Raw genomic sequence first — 13,970 nt, forward strand, 5'->3', positions numbered from 1 at the left:
TAGATTAATTTTACTGTAATCTTGAAATTAATCTAGATTAAAATGGCTCATTTGAATTCTGCCGAAGGCATTCAGAATATGTGTGCTACCCAAATAATGACTAAAAGTAAGTCTTTGAGAACGGATTTCTCAAGCCAGGTGGCGCGTTAGACCAGGGGCTCATCTCATGTTTTCAAAATTCATCAAAACTGCTTGAGAAACTGTTCTACTATGATAATTGGTGATGAAAAAAAAATGATGTTCAATAAGATGTACTTGTGTTTACTAACTGTTTATTCAGTTAAACATTAATTTTGAACTGTTGGCCTACATAAGCTCAAAACAGAAATTTTTGATTACCATAATCTGACTAAAGTCATAACTGAACGCAACAGAAATGGAATTAAGACATATGGAGTATGCATATATTAGTGGCATTATTGAAGTAAACACTGCGATCAAACTATTACCGTTATGTAGGACTTTTCGCCATATTTTCTGACAAGATCCACACACGCGGCTGTCAGTAAAGGATCACACACACACATCACGAAATGCAGCAATTTTTTTCTTTCCATTCGGCGTGCAATATTAAATTCCATAACACTCTCACCAGTCCTTACTCCTTATTTGCGTCCAATACCCCAGTTTGTCACTGGGGCGTGAATGAAATGTTCATGAGTGAATGTGAAACTGCCGAACTGCAGTTAAAGTCACCCAAAATTACAGGAAACTCTTACATGAAAGCACTTCATGTAAACACCTTAATTATATTATTGTCTATTAAGGCAAATAACTAAAGTGCAGATGTCCATATAAACGTTGTCAATAGTGTCTTTGAAGTAAGTGAAAGATCCAGAAGGGCATCCTGCTGATTTGATTTAGAAGGGCACTTTTTTGTCAGACGGCTCAATAGCCAGGTATACATCCATGCTAAAATATCAAGGTGAAAATCATCATAGCTTGCGAAGAATAGACCCAGCTCCCAACCCAACGTTGAGAATAGATTAACAGCAGTATTTTTTTTTTAGCGCCTGATAAGAGTCTCGTGTTAACGGCCCACCATTAATTATAACATATAAAATATAGTATTTGTGACAATTTGCTTTGTTTCGTAGATTTGAGTTATGAATTAATATAGTATCACGATACTACTTGATATCGTGATTCTTCAGCTGGTATAGTATCGTGGCCTAAATTTATAGTGTCATGACAACCCTAGACTGTACTAGCTAATTGATGCTTGTTAGTATCATGGAAGCACCTCTGGGGAAAAAAAAAAACATGAATCAAACTTATCATGACTGTTTAATCATCTTGTTAGAGCATGATAGAACCTGGATAAAATATGCCAGTAAAGAATTTCATGAATACTGAATGGATGCCAAATGTTTGGGTGTGACAGCTTGGGACTCTATCAAGCAGCCAGTGAATATATTATTTGACCCATTTTCAGTGTAACACTTTTAATTGTAGAATTTTTTTTTTCACTCACTGCTGTTTTGATTTTAATGACTGGTTTGATACACATTTCATCTTTCCCTGCACTGCATAGTTTTGAAACGTGCTTTGACGTGCCCCGGAGGCTCTAGGACATTTGTTCAGCTGTTTTCAGTCTGTTTGTTTGGTGTCCTGCAGATCATCTGGACTAAACACATAATTGTTTCTGCATGGGGGAGAGATCAGTGAAGGTGTTTATTTTGAAAGCGTTAACGCTCTTATAATAAGTCCAAAGTAAAAAGAAAATGTATTGTTAAAGACTGTTCTGTAATGAGTTTACCTTGAATGACATGGGTGTGTCATTTTGATTTGTCTTTTCAGCTGCCTTGTTTTAATAACTGACCTGAATTAGATTGTCTGGATGTATCAAAAGCTTTAGTCTTATGATATGTCATAGGGATTGACTGGTTGATGGTTTTTTTCAGAATCCACTGTCATCTGCTCAGAGTGCAATAGCGATCACGTGGTTCAGTTAGCTGCCCAATCAGCTCCTTCCACCAGTACACCATTTGAACAGAATGGTGACAGATACTTTACTTTTGATGACCAGGATAATGCTGACCATATCCAGCACACCGAGGTCCAGGTATTTATGTTTGTTTTTTATTATCATTATTGGTCCATGTATAATGCTACAATTTTCTTCATTTGTTAATTAATCTTAATTTGCTTCATTCCTCCAGAGTTTGGCCCTCTCCCATGGGAGCCCACTTCATTTGACTCAGCAATTAGAGACCTCTACAGAGGGAGCTTACTTTCACACAGCCCATAGTTTCCTTTCTAATTGTTTGCCCAATCAGAATGAAGTTGAGCAGAGAACCTCTCAACTAATCAACTTCAGCATAACTGATGGAGAGGCGCAAAGTGACTTGGAGGGAATGAAGGAGAAGTTGGCTGACAGCTCCTACTGCAAAAGACATCAAAAGCAGGAACTGCTGTCACCAAAGTATACCGGAGGACTAAAGAGTGGTAGGTGGTTTATTAAAAGATATTAAATAAAAAGAAACTCCTAGGGCTAAAAAATAAAGCCTACATGATGGTCTGGTGACAGATTTTTTTTTTATTTATCCATTTATTTTTTTGAGAACATGTTATCATTGAGGTCTTAATAAACAAAAACAAAAAAGATGGAAATTGCTATAGTTACTGGCCTAAGCTAGGCCTGTTTTAGGATGGTCAGTTAAATAATGTAATGGAGTGTATTGTAAACATGACCAAAATAAAAGGTAATTTTTTTCCCACTATATTTATTTTTCTTTTCAGCTCAGTTTGACCTGCTTTCAGAAGCAGTGGATCATCGGCTTCAACTATTCCTGGATGTGGAAGTGTTTGGGGGAGAAGAGGAGCTTCGCTGCTTTTTAAAGGCACTTTTTACGTAGCCCTCAATAACACTAACAAGAAAAATAACATTAACCATTAACTAAGAGGAAAGTTAGAATTTAAAAGAGCTTGAGTTAGATCAACACAACCAATAAACTTTGTTGCTATTTTCAAACCAACGCAACTCTAATTTTCCGTTTTAGTGGCACCATGTTGTTTAAATAGCAAATCCATTTGTGCCTATACTGAAATTAACTGCGCAATTGAAAAAAAATTAAAGGATTAAAATGTTATAAAAAAAATTATTTTCGACATAAATTTAAAAACCACTGCTTACGTGCCTTTTTCCATCTCGGGGAGGGGGGGGCTTTTTTCAGTTCATACATGACAGTTTGCTTTTGTATAATGTTATTATTATTGTTGTTGTTGTTGTTGTTGTTTATTTATTATAAGCATATTTATATATTTTTTTTTTATAATAGCAAGTTTAGTTTTGTCCACCTGTCGGGTTTTGGACCTTATGAAGCATAAGAACAGGATATATGTTTGGCTATAACTCAGTTTTTTTGACCACACTTCGTTATTATTGTTCATTTAGTTTGCTGGAAATAAGCAAACAACACAGTTTTTTTTATCCACGAAAGTAAAGGAGTAAAGTAAAGAGTAAAAGTAAAGTAAAGAGAAAGTAAAGAGGCCGAATGGAGGAGGCTCGTTCTTTATCCTCTCGCTGCAGATGGTCTGTTTAACCGTTTTCTCGTTTGTGTAGCCTTCAGTTTTTCCACTTACAAAGTCTGTCATGTAAATAGCAAATGCACCATGGCGTGACACAACTGACTCTTAAAGGGAATGGCAGATCAGACTCTGGATTCCACTAAAAATCATAGCTGATCATATCCAGGCAATAATCAGACTTTCATGCTATTTAGGGTGCATTTCTCAAACACAAGTGTGTGTTTCTACCTTAACCATTTGTTTTCTCTAAAGAAACAAGTAAACCCAAAGCAGGGCTAAATTAATAATTTAGAATTGGTTTGTTACACTCCTTTCACACTGCCCTTTTGATTTCTCAACATTTATAAATTGTCTCCTTTTGTTACGTTTAAATTCTAATGTTTTGATAGCACTCAAAATACTAATTCCATCTCTTTATGCACTCCGTTAAACTAACCAATTGCATTCTTTTTTCTATGTTCCGAATATGCTTGATAAGTTTTTAGCCATCATTATTAATTATTGTATTTGAAGTAAATGCGACATTTGTTATTGCTTCGTTTCTAATCTTTGTTGTATTAACTTTTTTTGTATTTTCACTTTTTTTCAGATGTCCATTGTGAAGTTTGGAGATGCAGTGGAGTTCCATTCCCTCATGGTTGTGTCAGACCAATACATCTACATCTTAGAAATCACCTCACAGTCTGAGTAAGCTATATTTTTCAGTTAGGTGGAGGCTATAAAAGCTAAGTATTGTCAATTAAAATCCTTAAATATGCTAATGTTGGGTGAATGTAATAGTCATGTGTGTGCACAACATCACATTGGGTAAGTGTTATAAAAAAAGAGATTGAGAATGTTAATGAAAAATCTACAACGTTAAAATACATAGGACTCAATCGTAAGAATAAACGCAATAAGGCGCAAGATGTGTATGGCGCGAATTTTTTTTTTTACTATTTTCAGACCAAAATCACTCTGTGGACTCATTGGTGTTCCAGTCTAAAAAGGAGGGTTGTTAAGGCACATTGTTGGCATGTTGCTATTTTGAGGAAATGAAATAGACTGCGCCTTTGACCAACTAAAAGCTGCTCTAAAGTCCAGTGCAGTTCGCGTTAGTTTTGCACCTGTGCAGGTCCAAATGCTTACACATTGCTTAATACACACAGGATGTAGAACAATACACAAATATCTTCACATATGAAAAGAATTAAATGATTAAAATGTTACAAAAAAAGTTTTTCTACATAAATATAAAAACCAAGCAACTGACTGTTAAAGGGAATGGGAGATGAGACTCTGATTGGTTTAATGCACATTATACTCAAAACACACCCAAATCTCATTAAGAGGATAAGCACAACCCTGTTAGACCATGGTCCGAGGGGCAGAGCATGTTTTTCCGTCCTTAAAATAGAAAAAAGTGGATTCGGACATGCTCTTAATGCTTTTGCGCCATGCGCTTTAGACTTTGCATATAGATTGTTAAAAAAAGAGCCCATAATGTTGCTTTTGTACTTTTAGATCAGTATTTTTAGCGTATGTATAAACCCGAAAATATGATGAGCACAGAGTTTCATTGTATTAACAATACAGCACAGACACAACATTTTAGAAGAAACCCAAAACCTAAATCCTCAACCTGCCTAAACTTTAAGAATGTTGCACACATGTGTTTTAAAAATCAAACACATTATTTTTTATGACTTTATATACACACTATTTGTACGACATCACACCACGCCATTTGTTATTAATGTACTCAATAACTTTAGCCTAAGAGGGTACATTATGTATTGACCTTTTTTCAGGGAGTTTTTTTTTTTTTTTTAATTGAGAAATATTGCAAAACATACACTTAATCATCCTTGTAATCTTGTAGTTTGCAGTGTTACACTGTTTCATACAAAAACCAAGCTTGTTCATTCTTGAGTAGAACATTGGTATGTACAGTGATAAATAGATTTCCAATTCAAGTACAGAATGATGCATCTGCGCTCAGTTTTTGTGCCTTTTCACACCCTCAACATGATGGTACGTGGTGCATCTTGCAGTGTTCGAATGACTGATGGAATAGTTCACCTAAAATGGTCTTTATTTACTCATTCTTATGCTCGTTCCATGATTAATAATGGTGTTTATGTGAAAACTTAAAGATCCCACTACTATATAAAATAGGTGGTTCTTCTAAATAGATATCCTGTCTAAATGAAGGAACTATACATTTAACACGTTGTTCAACCTTTGTCTTTGTTCATGAAATGAAATTTTACTTTCATAACTGTAATGCCATCTCCACTATCTTATGCCAGTCACTTAATGGACAACGGAGATGTATCCTATGTTTTTAAATAATAAAAAGAAAAACAATTAAAACGGTTGTATGTACATAACTTGAATGTACTGTATGTTGTATAATATACTGTTTTTATCAACTTTGCTCATGATTTACAAGAGTCTTCATTTTCTGTTGCAGAGGGCAACCCTCAGACTGGCTGCGGAAAAGAGAAAGCCATCAGTTGTGTGAGCTCAGCTATCTGGAGGTGGGTTTGGGTTCTCAGACCATACACCTGGAGTTTGGCGAAGGAGATGCAGCGTACACATTACTTGTGCGAAACAGCACCCGCTGCAAATGGTTCTTCAGCAAGCTTACAGGCAAGACTTCCTTTTTCACGCTGTGTGGTTTCTTAGAAGGAAATGAGAAGTAGAAAAAAAATGTGCATTAAAAATATGTGAGCAATGGATTAGCAAGTTGATTGATTAGTTAGCGGTTCACCATGACAAAGTGAACAAAAGATGTTCTTTCTTGATGAATGGTTCTTTTTTCAGAGTTGTTTTTAGCTTATTTGTTTGAAGGTGTCATCTGAATAGAAGGTGTGTGGCTTAGCTAAGGGCAAAAAGTCTCTAGAAACCTTTTTACAAGTCCCTTTCCAACCTCCGTAATTGACCTAATATGATTTGGGTGGTTTTGATTGTATTTGGAAGGATTGTGAATAATAATGAGCTCTGTTCTGATGCTCCCGCAACTCATGTCAGTTTCTGATGCTCTCACACACAAACACACACCTGTCCTTGTTAAATGACAAGCTTTTTTACTGAAGCAGTAGAGAAGTGGTTTATTTTAGCTAGAAGGAGTGAGTGCTTTCTTTATGCTACCAGAGTAAGCTAGTTTGCTCCTGAGTTGTGTTGTCAATAGGCTAAATTACCATTATACTCGACAAATAGAACTGACAGAGATGTATTCAGAGTGGTATTTTGTGCATTTTTTCCACTTGGCATGCAATTTCTGGAATATCATGGAATTTTATTCCAGAAATTGAAAGTTTAGGAATTTTAAATAGTTTTTGTCCAAGTCATGTAAAATCAGGAATTTTTGTTTGTAATTTAAAAATTTACTTCTTATTTATTTTTACTATATCATATTTATTATTACATTGTTTTACATGTTTTGCATATTATGTTTAGGCTATTTTTTTACTGCTATGTTTATTCTTTTCCCACTTGTCCACTAGTTATCAAATGTTGTCACCAGGCTGTACCTGTTAAAATACTGCATGTGGCTGTTTTTGTCTGCTAAACCGGTGGTTCCCAACCTTTTTTTGACTGAGACCCCCTTTTCCCCCGGAAAATATTGTAAGGCCCCCCTCCACATTTAATGATATTATCGCTCATATAAGTTATAACAAACAGGATGTTTATTACTACATCTAGATGTAGATGTAAAGCAAAACATCAGTAGGCCATTTGTGTTGGGTGCACCTTGTGGTATTGGGGAATCATCTGCAAATGTCCTATTAATTTGAACTGCCTCATGCATTCATTAACAAGAACTGTCGCAGATAATGCACTGTGGCTCTGGTCAGGGAGTCTTTGCATCGAGAAAATGGAATAAAACCATAGTTCAGGGAAATATCTTGGTATTTCGTGTTTGCAGTATTGCTAATGCTGTGATCTGAAGTGTTTGGAGCTTCCTCACCAGGGTCTAGTATTTTAGGGTCATTAGCTGCTGAAGGCGAATCTTTTTTTTGTGGAGGACGAATTACAAATTTATCCATTTTTGGTCCGCCAGGGCATAAAATCAAAGGCAAGATGATCGTTCTCTTAACTGTCCACTGCTAAACTTTTTTTGTTTGCTGAAGCTCCCTTGTGGGCCGGGACCTCCTGTTAAGAACCGCTGTGCTAAGCCACTCCCTTTAGGATTTTGCAGGAAATTACCAATTTCACAGTGACTATATTAAAAAAATTGGAATCACAGAATTGCTAAATTATGTAAGGATTGCTCAAGACAATAGCTGCTGTTTTTCTATTCATTATAGGTCATGGAAATTCGGCTTTTTAATCAGTGAAAGTCAGTGAAATTTGACATGACACAGTGGAAACCCTGTTTGTGGAAATAGTGTTTATGAAAACACTGGCAGGAATAATATCAATCTCTGCATAAACATTAGTCTTATTTGTTTTTTGGCATCTTTTCACTGCAGAAAAATCACAGTAATAGCTGAGTGATATGACACGATGCTTAAATGTGCATTAAACACTCACATCAGGCAGTTTACATCCGTTTGTTGCCTCATTATAAACGTGGACGTGTCTGTCGCCTCTTTACAAAGATGTGTTGCAAATTTCACTATATGCAAGTTAAACTTACAAAAGATACATTTAAACAGACCTTATATCTCTTTGGGGTGGAGTTGAATACATTTATAACCCATATATCCCACATTTTGCATTCTGGCCCACTGTGAACAGATGAGACTCAATGCTCAAGAATGGCTTCACAGAACGTCCCATTTTCAAAGTAAAAGTGCAACATACAGTGGGATATACTATAAAGTATAAAGTATAATTCAAACTTTAAATTAAAAGGAAAAAAATAAATATTCTTGTAATCGCACTAGGAAATGTGTCCAATCAAATGCTGCCTAGAATGTTCATATTAATGATCCTGCTTGTGTTGTCAGAGTCTGTGTTTTGTTCTAAATGTCCTGTTTTTGCATCAGGATTTTACACTCACAGGATTTTCAAGATAACATGGAAACGAGTTTGAGGCTCACGTTGTGTCATTTACATTCACTCACTGGCCACTTTATTAGGTACAGCATACTAGTACCAGGTTGGACCCACTTTTGCCTTCAGAACTGCCTTAATCCTTCGTGGCATAGATTCAACAAGGTACTGGAAAATTCCTCTGAGATTTTGGTCCATATTGACATGATAGCATCACAAAGTTGCTGCAGATTTGTCACCTGCACATCCATGATGCGAATCTCCTGTTTCACCACATCCCAATGGTGCTCTATTGGATTGAGATCTGGTGACTTTGAAGGCCATTTGAGTACAGTGAACTCATTGTCATGTTCAAGAAACCAATCTGAAATGATTTACACTTTATAACATGGTGTGTTATCCTGCTGGAAGTAGCCATCAGAAGATGGGTACACTGTGGTCAAAAAGAGATGGACATGGTCAGCAACAATACTCAGGTAGGCTGTGGCGTTGACATGGTGCTGAATAGTAACTAATGAGCACAAAGTGTGCCAAGAAAATACCCCCCACACCATTACACAACCACCACCAGCCTAAACCATTCATGCAAGGCAGGTTAGACTTGTTGTACGTTCAGAGATGCTCTTCTGCATACGTTGGTTGTAACGAGTGGTTATTTGAGTCCCTGTTGCCTTTCTTTCATCTCAAACCAGTCTGGCCATTCTCCTCTGACTTCTGGCATCAACCAGGCATTTGCACCCACAGAACTGCCCTCACTGAATATCTTCTCTTTTTCAGGCCATTCTCTGTAAACCCTAGAGATGCTTGTGCATGAAAATCCCAGTAGATCAGCAGTTTCTGAAATACTAAGATCAGACCGTCTGGCATCAACAACCATGCCACTTTCAAAGTCACTTAAATCACCTTTCTTTCCCATTCTGAAGCTCAGTTCGAACTGCAGCAGGTCATCTTGACCTTGTCTACATGCCTAAATGCATTGAGTTGCTACCATGTGATTGGCTAATTAGAAGTTTGTGTTAATGAGCAGTTCGACAGGTGTACCTAAAAAAGTGGCTGGTGAGTGTATTCTGAACCCTTATTATTCAGCTCTACCCACAATATCATTGTGTGCAATCTTTAAAAGGTATTTTTGTCTAGTGTTAATTTGAAATGTCTTTTAAAACTTGTTATTTGCATATGTTTTTCAGTTTAATCTGAGATCAATGTGATGATAGGCTTGATGCTGGCAGGACATTAAAAATTGATTCAGTAATAAATAAATAGTTAAATAAGAATTATTAATATCATTCATTCATTTTCTTTTCGGCTTAGTCCCTTTCTTAATCTGGGGTCGCCACAGCGAAATGAACCACCCAGCATATATTTTATGCAGTGGATGCCCTTCCAGCTACAACCCATCACTGGGAAACACCCACACACTTGTACATTCACACGCATACACTACAGACAATTTAGCCTACCCAATTCTAAATAAGAATTATAAAGAAGTAAAAAGATTATAAGATGACAGATATCTAACCCTCTTTCACATTTCAGAAACTGTCCATTCCAGCGATCATATACTGTAGATGGTGTTCATTTTCACCATATACAAAAAAAAAGAAAATAATTGTTTATGAAAAAAGGGCGTTACAAAGATCACAATGCTGCAACGGCAACACAAAACATTGACCTGAATACAGAAAATGACTCCACACATTGACCTAAACAATGAAACTGACACTTTTTTTCTCACACTAATCCATTTAGTCCATAACTGATTAGATTTCGTTTTTGTGGTTTTCAATATGCCTGCAGCACTAAAGAGAACTTTATGGGCCTCTATTTTCTGTCAAGACATTGCCCTTCCAGGATGTTTTTTGAAACTCACTGTCTGAAATTTCACTTAAGAATTGTTGTTTCTTTGGGTTAGTAATGCTGTTGTGTTGGGGTTGTTCTTCAAAAGCACCAACATAAGATGTTTGGTGATGGCTGAGTTTCTAAAGTTTTAAAAAAGGATGTGCTTAATGCAAGGATGGGTTATTATAAGTTGCTTTTGTTAAATAAATTGAGTTCTTATTGTGTGCTAGTTAGTTAGTTTCCAAAACATAAAGTACATGGACACAAACACACTCATTCTGAATAGTTGTAAATACTTTCAAGCTATCAAACCAATAAACTATCTAGGGTTTTAAAGAAATCTGTGTTGGGTGTGGCAGTCCCAGTACTGATAAGACCCCCTCTCAGTGCCATTATAGAGCTGGAAGACAAAGAGCTTGGGACAAAGGGCCTCATCTATCTATCTATTTAACATTTCAGAGAAAGTAACCCGATGCTGAACATGCTCCTCTGTTTAGTCTTCTCTGAAGGGGGTGATAGTCATTGTTCCTTGCATTGCAAGTTGCACCTGCATAGAGCAAAGGCACTTGAAACAACAACAACAACAAAATCTGATTTGACTTATTGAACCTCTGGTCTCAATAGTGTTGACACTTTCCAAATTTTAGAATACTGAATCATAATGTCTGTACTTGAATGTCAACAGTAAATTATTATTATTATTATTATTATTATTATTATTATTATTATTATTATTATTATTATTATTATTATTATTATTATTATTATGCCTAGGTGTGTGGGTATTTAGTCTTTTACATTTATTTATATGTGTTTTACAGTCTTCATCTAACTGTTGCTTTGAGACTGAAGCATGCTGTCCTGTGCTTTTCTCTTGACTAAATGTATCATTTGCAAAATGTAAATATAGCTATGATTTGTGCAATGTACTCTCTCTCACAATATATGTCACATCACATTTCCTTTCGATGATTCGGTAACTTTGTCACTACATAATTATCTGACATTATGAGAACTCTGTTGAGAACACCCAGTTGAGATGCTCTCTGGAGCACGTATCTACAGTAGATTTTTTCACATAAAAGATAAATGAATAGAATTGATGAATGAAGTGAGAGACAAACGTTGATGTAAACATCAAAATATTAGTTTAAAAATAAAGAATATAGTAAAATAAATGAATAATACACATATTTCAGTTGAATTACTGCCCACTGGCTGAATGTAAATCAGCATACAATGCAACCAATGTAGTATTACTTGTTATGAATTTTTCCTACTGTATGAACAAGATCTATCAATAAATAGGTCAAAAAGGTCACCTATTTGAACCAAATATTCTTTATTGAACCAAATCCATCTGAGCAGCTAATAAATCAACGTCTGAATCATCAACTGACCTGGAAAACTTTTACTTTCAGTGTTGTCCAAATCAAAGTGTGTCTGCGTCATTAAGTAGTTAAGAAACCTGCAAGGATCTACACACCCAATTTGACTCAGAAACATTGATGGATTAGTCTGCATTTTAAAATAAGCGCACAATTTGGTTTTAGGATCCCCACCCTTCAAATCAAATGTGATTCAAGTTGGATAGTGCTGAGACAAGCTTGTTGGCAAATTGTGCCTGTTAGATTCATAAGCATTCACTAGGAAAACAGACGTGAAAAAAGTCACAGACAACAACATTTGGGAACATTTACTATTGAATAAGAATTTGGGTTTTCTTATTCAATAGTAGCTAGGGGTGGGCAGATTGATCCTTAAGTATCAATCTTTTCTGTTTTTTTTTTTTTTTTCTTATTCTTATTATTTTTTCTTTACACGTCCTTTATAGACCGGCACACTTATGAGTTCACAAAGTGGCGCAAATGGATTTGCTATTTAAACAACATGGTGAAAAACGTGAAAATTTGTTGCGCTGGTCTTAAAATAGCAACAAATTGCACCATACATGTTTTGTACTTTATTGTGCCGAGTGTATGATAGGGCCCTTGATGTTGTATAGCCAATTTTCGTTTAATAATGTTCGATAATTTTAATAAACGTAAAAAGGAATTATATCTGTTGTATTTTATTTAAAAATATTACTCAAGGTGATTAAAAAAACATTCTAAAATCACTATAATATATTTCATTGAAGTATTGTTATCGATATCTGCAATACATATCGTGAAATACTTTGTATTGGATCGGAAAGAAAATAATTATCACGCATCACTAATAGTAGCTGTTGTGGCCTGTCACGGGTTTCTTTTATCTGCAGTTATCAACGTTTAGTAAGTTTTATCTGAAGGAGTACAATACCCGTTAGATTATAACAGGTTTTAAGTAAAGGAAGAAAACAATGCCCTGCATTAATTGGTCATTTACACTTGAGTTTATAAATCCAGTGGCAGACCTCTGTGTCTTCCCTCTGCTACAGTGCTTGAGGCTCTTATCAAGCAGTCAACCTTCCCAACAATCTATCTATCTGTCTGTCTGCCTGCCTGCCTGCCTGCCTGCCTGCCTGTCCGCCCGCCCGCCCATCTGTCTGTTATTTAATATAAAATGAATAATGTTAGGCATTAAGGCATGTGTGTGTGCTTGTAATCACAATGTGTAAAGAGGGTAATTTCTGCTTTCAGCTTTATACACATAAAGTAGCTTAATTATGCCATTTGTTTTTAGTCTTTTCCCCCACCTGGGCCTCAATTTATATTTCAAAGTGTGAACAGTTTGTTCAATACAAAATTGTTTAATTATACTAGATTGTTTAATTGAATGGATGGTACAGTCTAGTATAATGTCATGCAGCAATTATGTGAGCATAATTGTGAAAGCTGTTTGGTAAGGCTAGTTTAGAGTATATGGAAAAAACTGATGTGAAAATTCTAAGTCACTACAACTCTGTGCTTTTATTGTAGAAGTTGCAAGGGAATTGGCCCCCAAGTCTGACAGCAAGCTGAAGGGAATCTCTACCACTCGACTCAACCCACAGCACCACCTCTGGTATGCAATACAAAGAGGCAGGCATTCTCCCTCTCCAACTCCTCTCTTTATCTCTGTTGCAGGCTTTTTTTTTGGTGGTGGTGGTGTTTTTCTTTCGGGTTTCTATCTATCTGTTGTACTCAAAGCCCATTCCTAAAGGAATAGTTCTCCCAAAATTGAAAATTTCTCACTATTTACTCACCCTCAAGTGGTTCCAAACCTTTTTACTTTCTTCAGTTGAACTCAAAAGAAGATAAGGTGGAAATGTAACCATTGATTTCCATAGTAGGATAAACGAATACTAAGGAAGGCAAAGGTTTTAGGTTTCCAGCTTTTTTCAAAATGTCTTCTTTTGTGTTTAACAGAAGAAAGAACCTGAAATGGGTTCGGAACATGTAAAGGGTAAGTAAATGATGGTGCGCAAACTATCCCTTTAAATCCTGAAACATTTGATACTATTAGAATAGAATAGAATGCCTTTTATTGTCACTGTACACATATACAATGTACATTATATACATGTGCGATGAGATTAAGTGCATATCACCAGCCTGATCTCACAAGAAAGCATAAGTGTAATAATGTTTGTTCTTGGTGGGGGAAGAAGAAGACGGGGTCGGCAATATCAGGTGAGTAATTAGTTTTTA

General features: G+C 35.9%; 1 protein-coding gene across 1 annotated transcript in view; it reads left to right on the forward strand.

Moving 5' to 3' along the window:
* stk11ip (serine/threonine kinase 11 interacting protein) overlaps nt 1-13,970 on the forward strand; it is a 42,737-nt gene that overhangs the window by 20,837 nt on the left and 7,930 nt on the right. The window contains exons 18-23 of the mRNA XM_056459739.1: nt 1,905-2,065; nt 2,163-2,448; nt 2,743-2,843; nt 4,121-4,218; nt 5,987-6,165; nt 13,260-13,344. Coding sequence (XP_056315714.1) covers nt 1,905-2,065; nt 2,163-2,448; nt 2,743-2,843; nt 4,121-4,218; nt 5,987-6,165; nt 13,260-13,344 — 910 coding nt within the window. The remainder of the gene's footprint in view (nt 1-1,904; nt 2,066-2,162; nt 2,449-2,742; nt 2,844-4,120; nt 4,219-5,986; nt 6,166-13,259; nt 13,345-13,970) is intronic.

Source organism: Danio aesculapii, chromosome 6 (assembly GCF_903798145.1).
Source record: "Danio aesculapii chromosome 6, fDanAes4.1, whole genome shotgun sequence".
Taxonomy (NCBI): domain Eukaryota; kingdom Metazoa; phylum Chordata; class Actinopteri; order Cypriniformes; family Danionidae; genus Danio; species Danio aesculapii.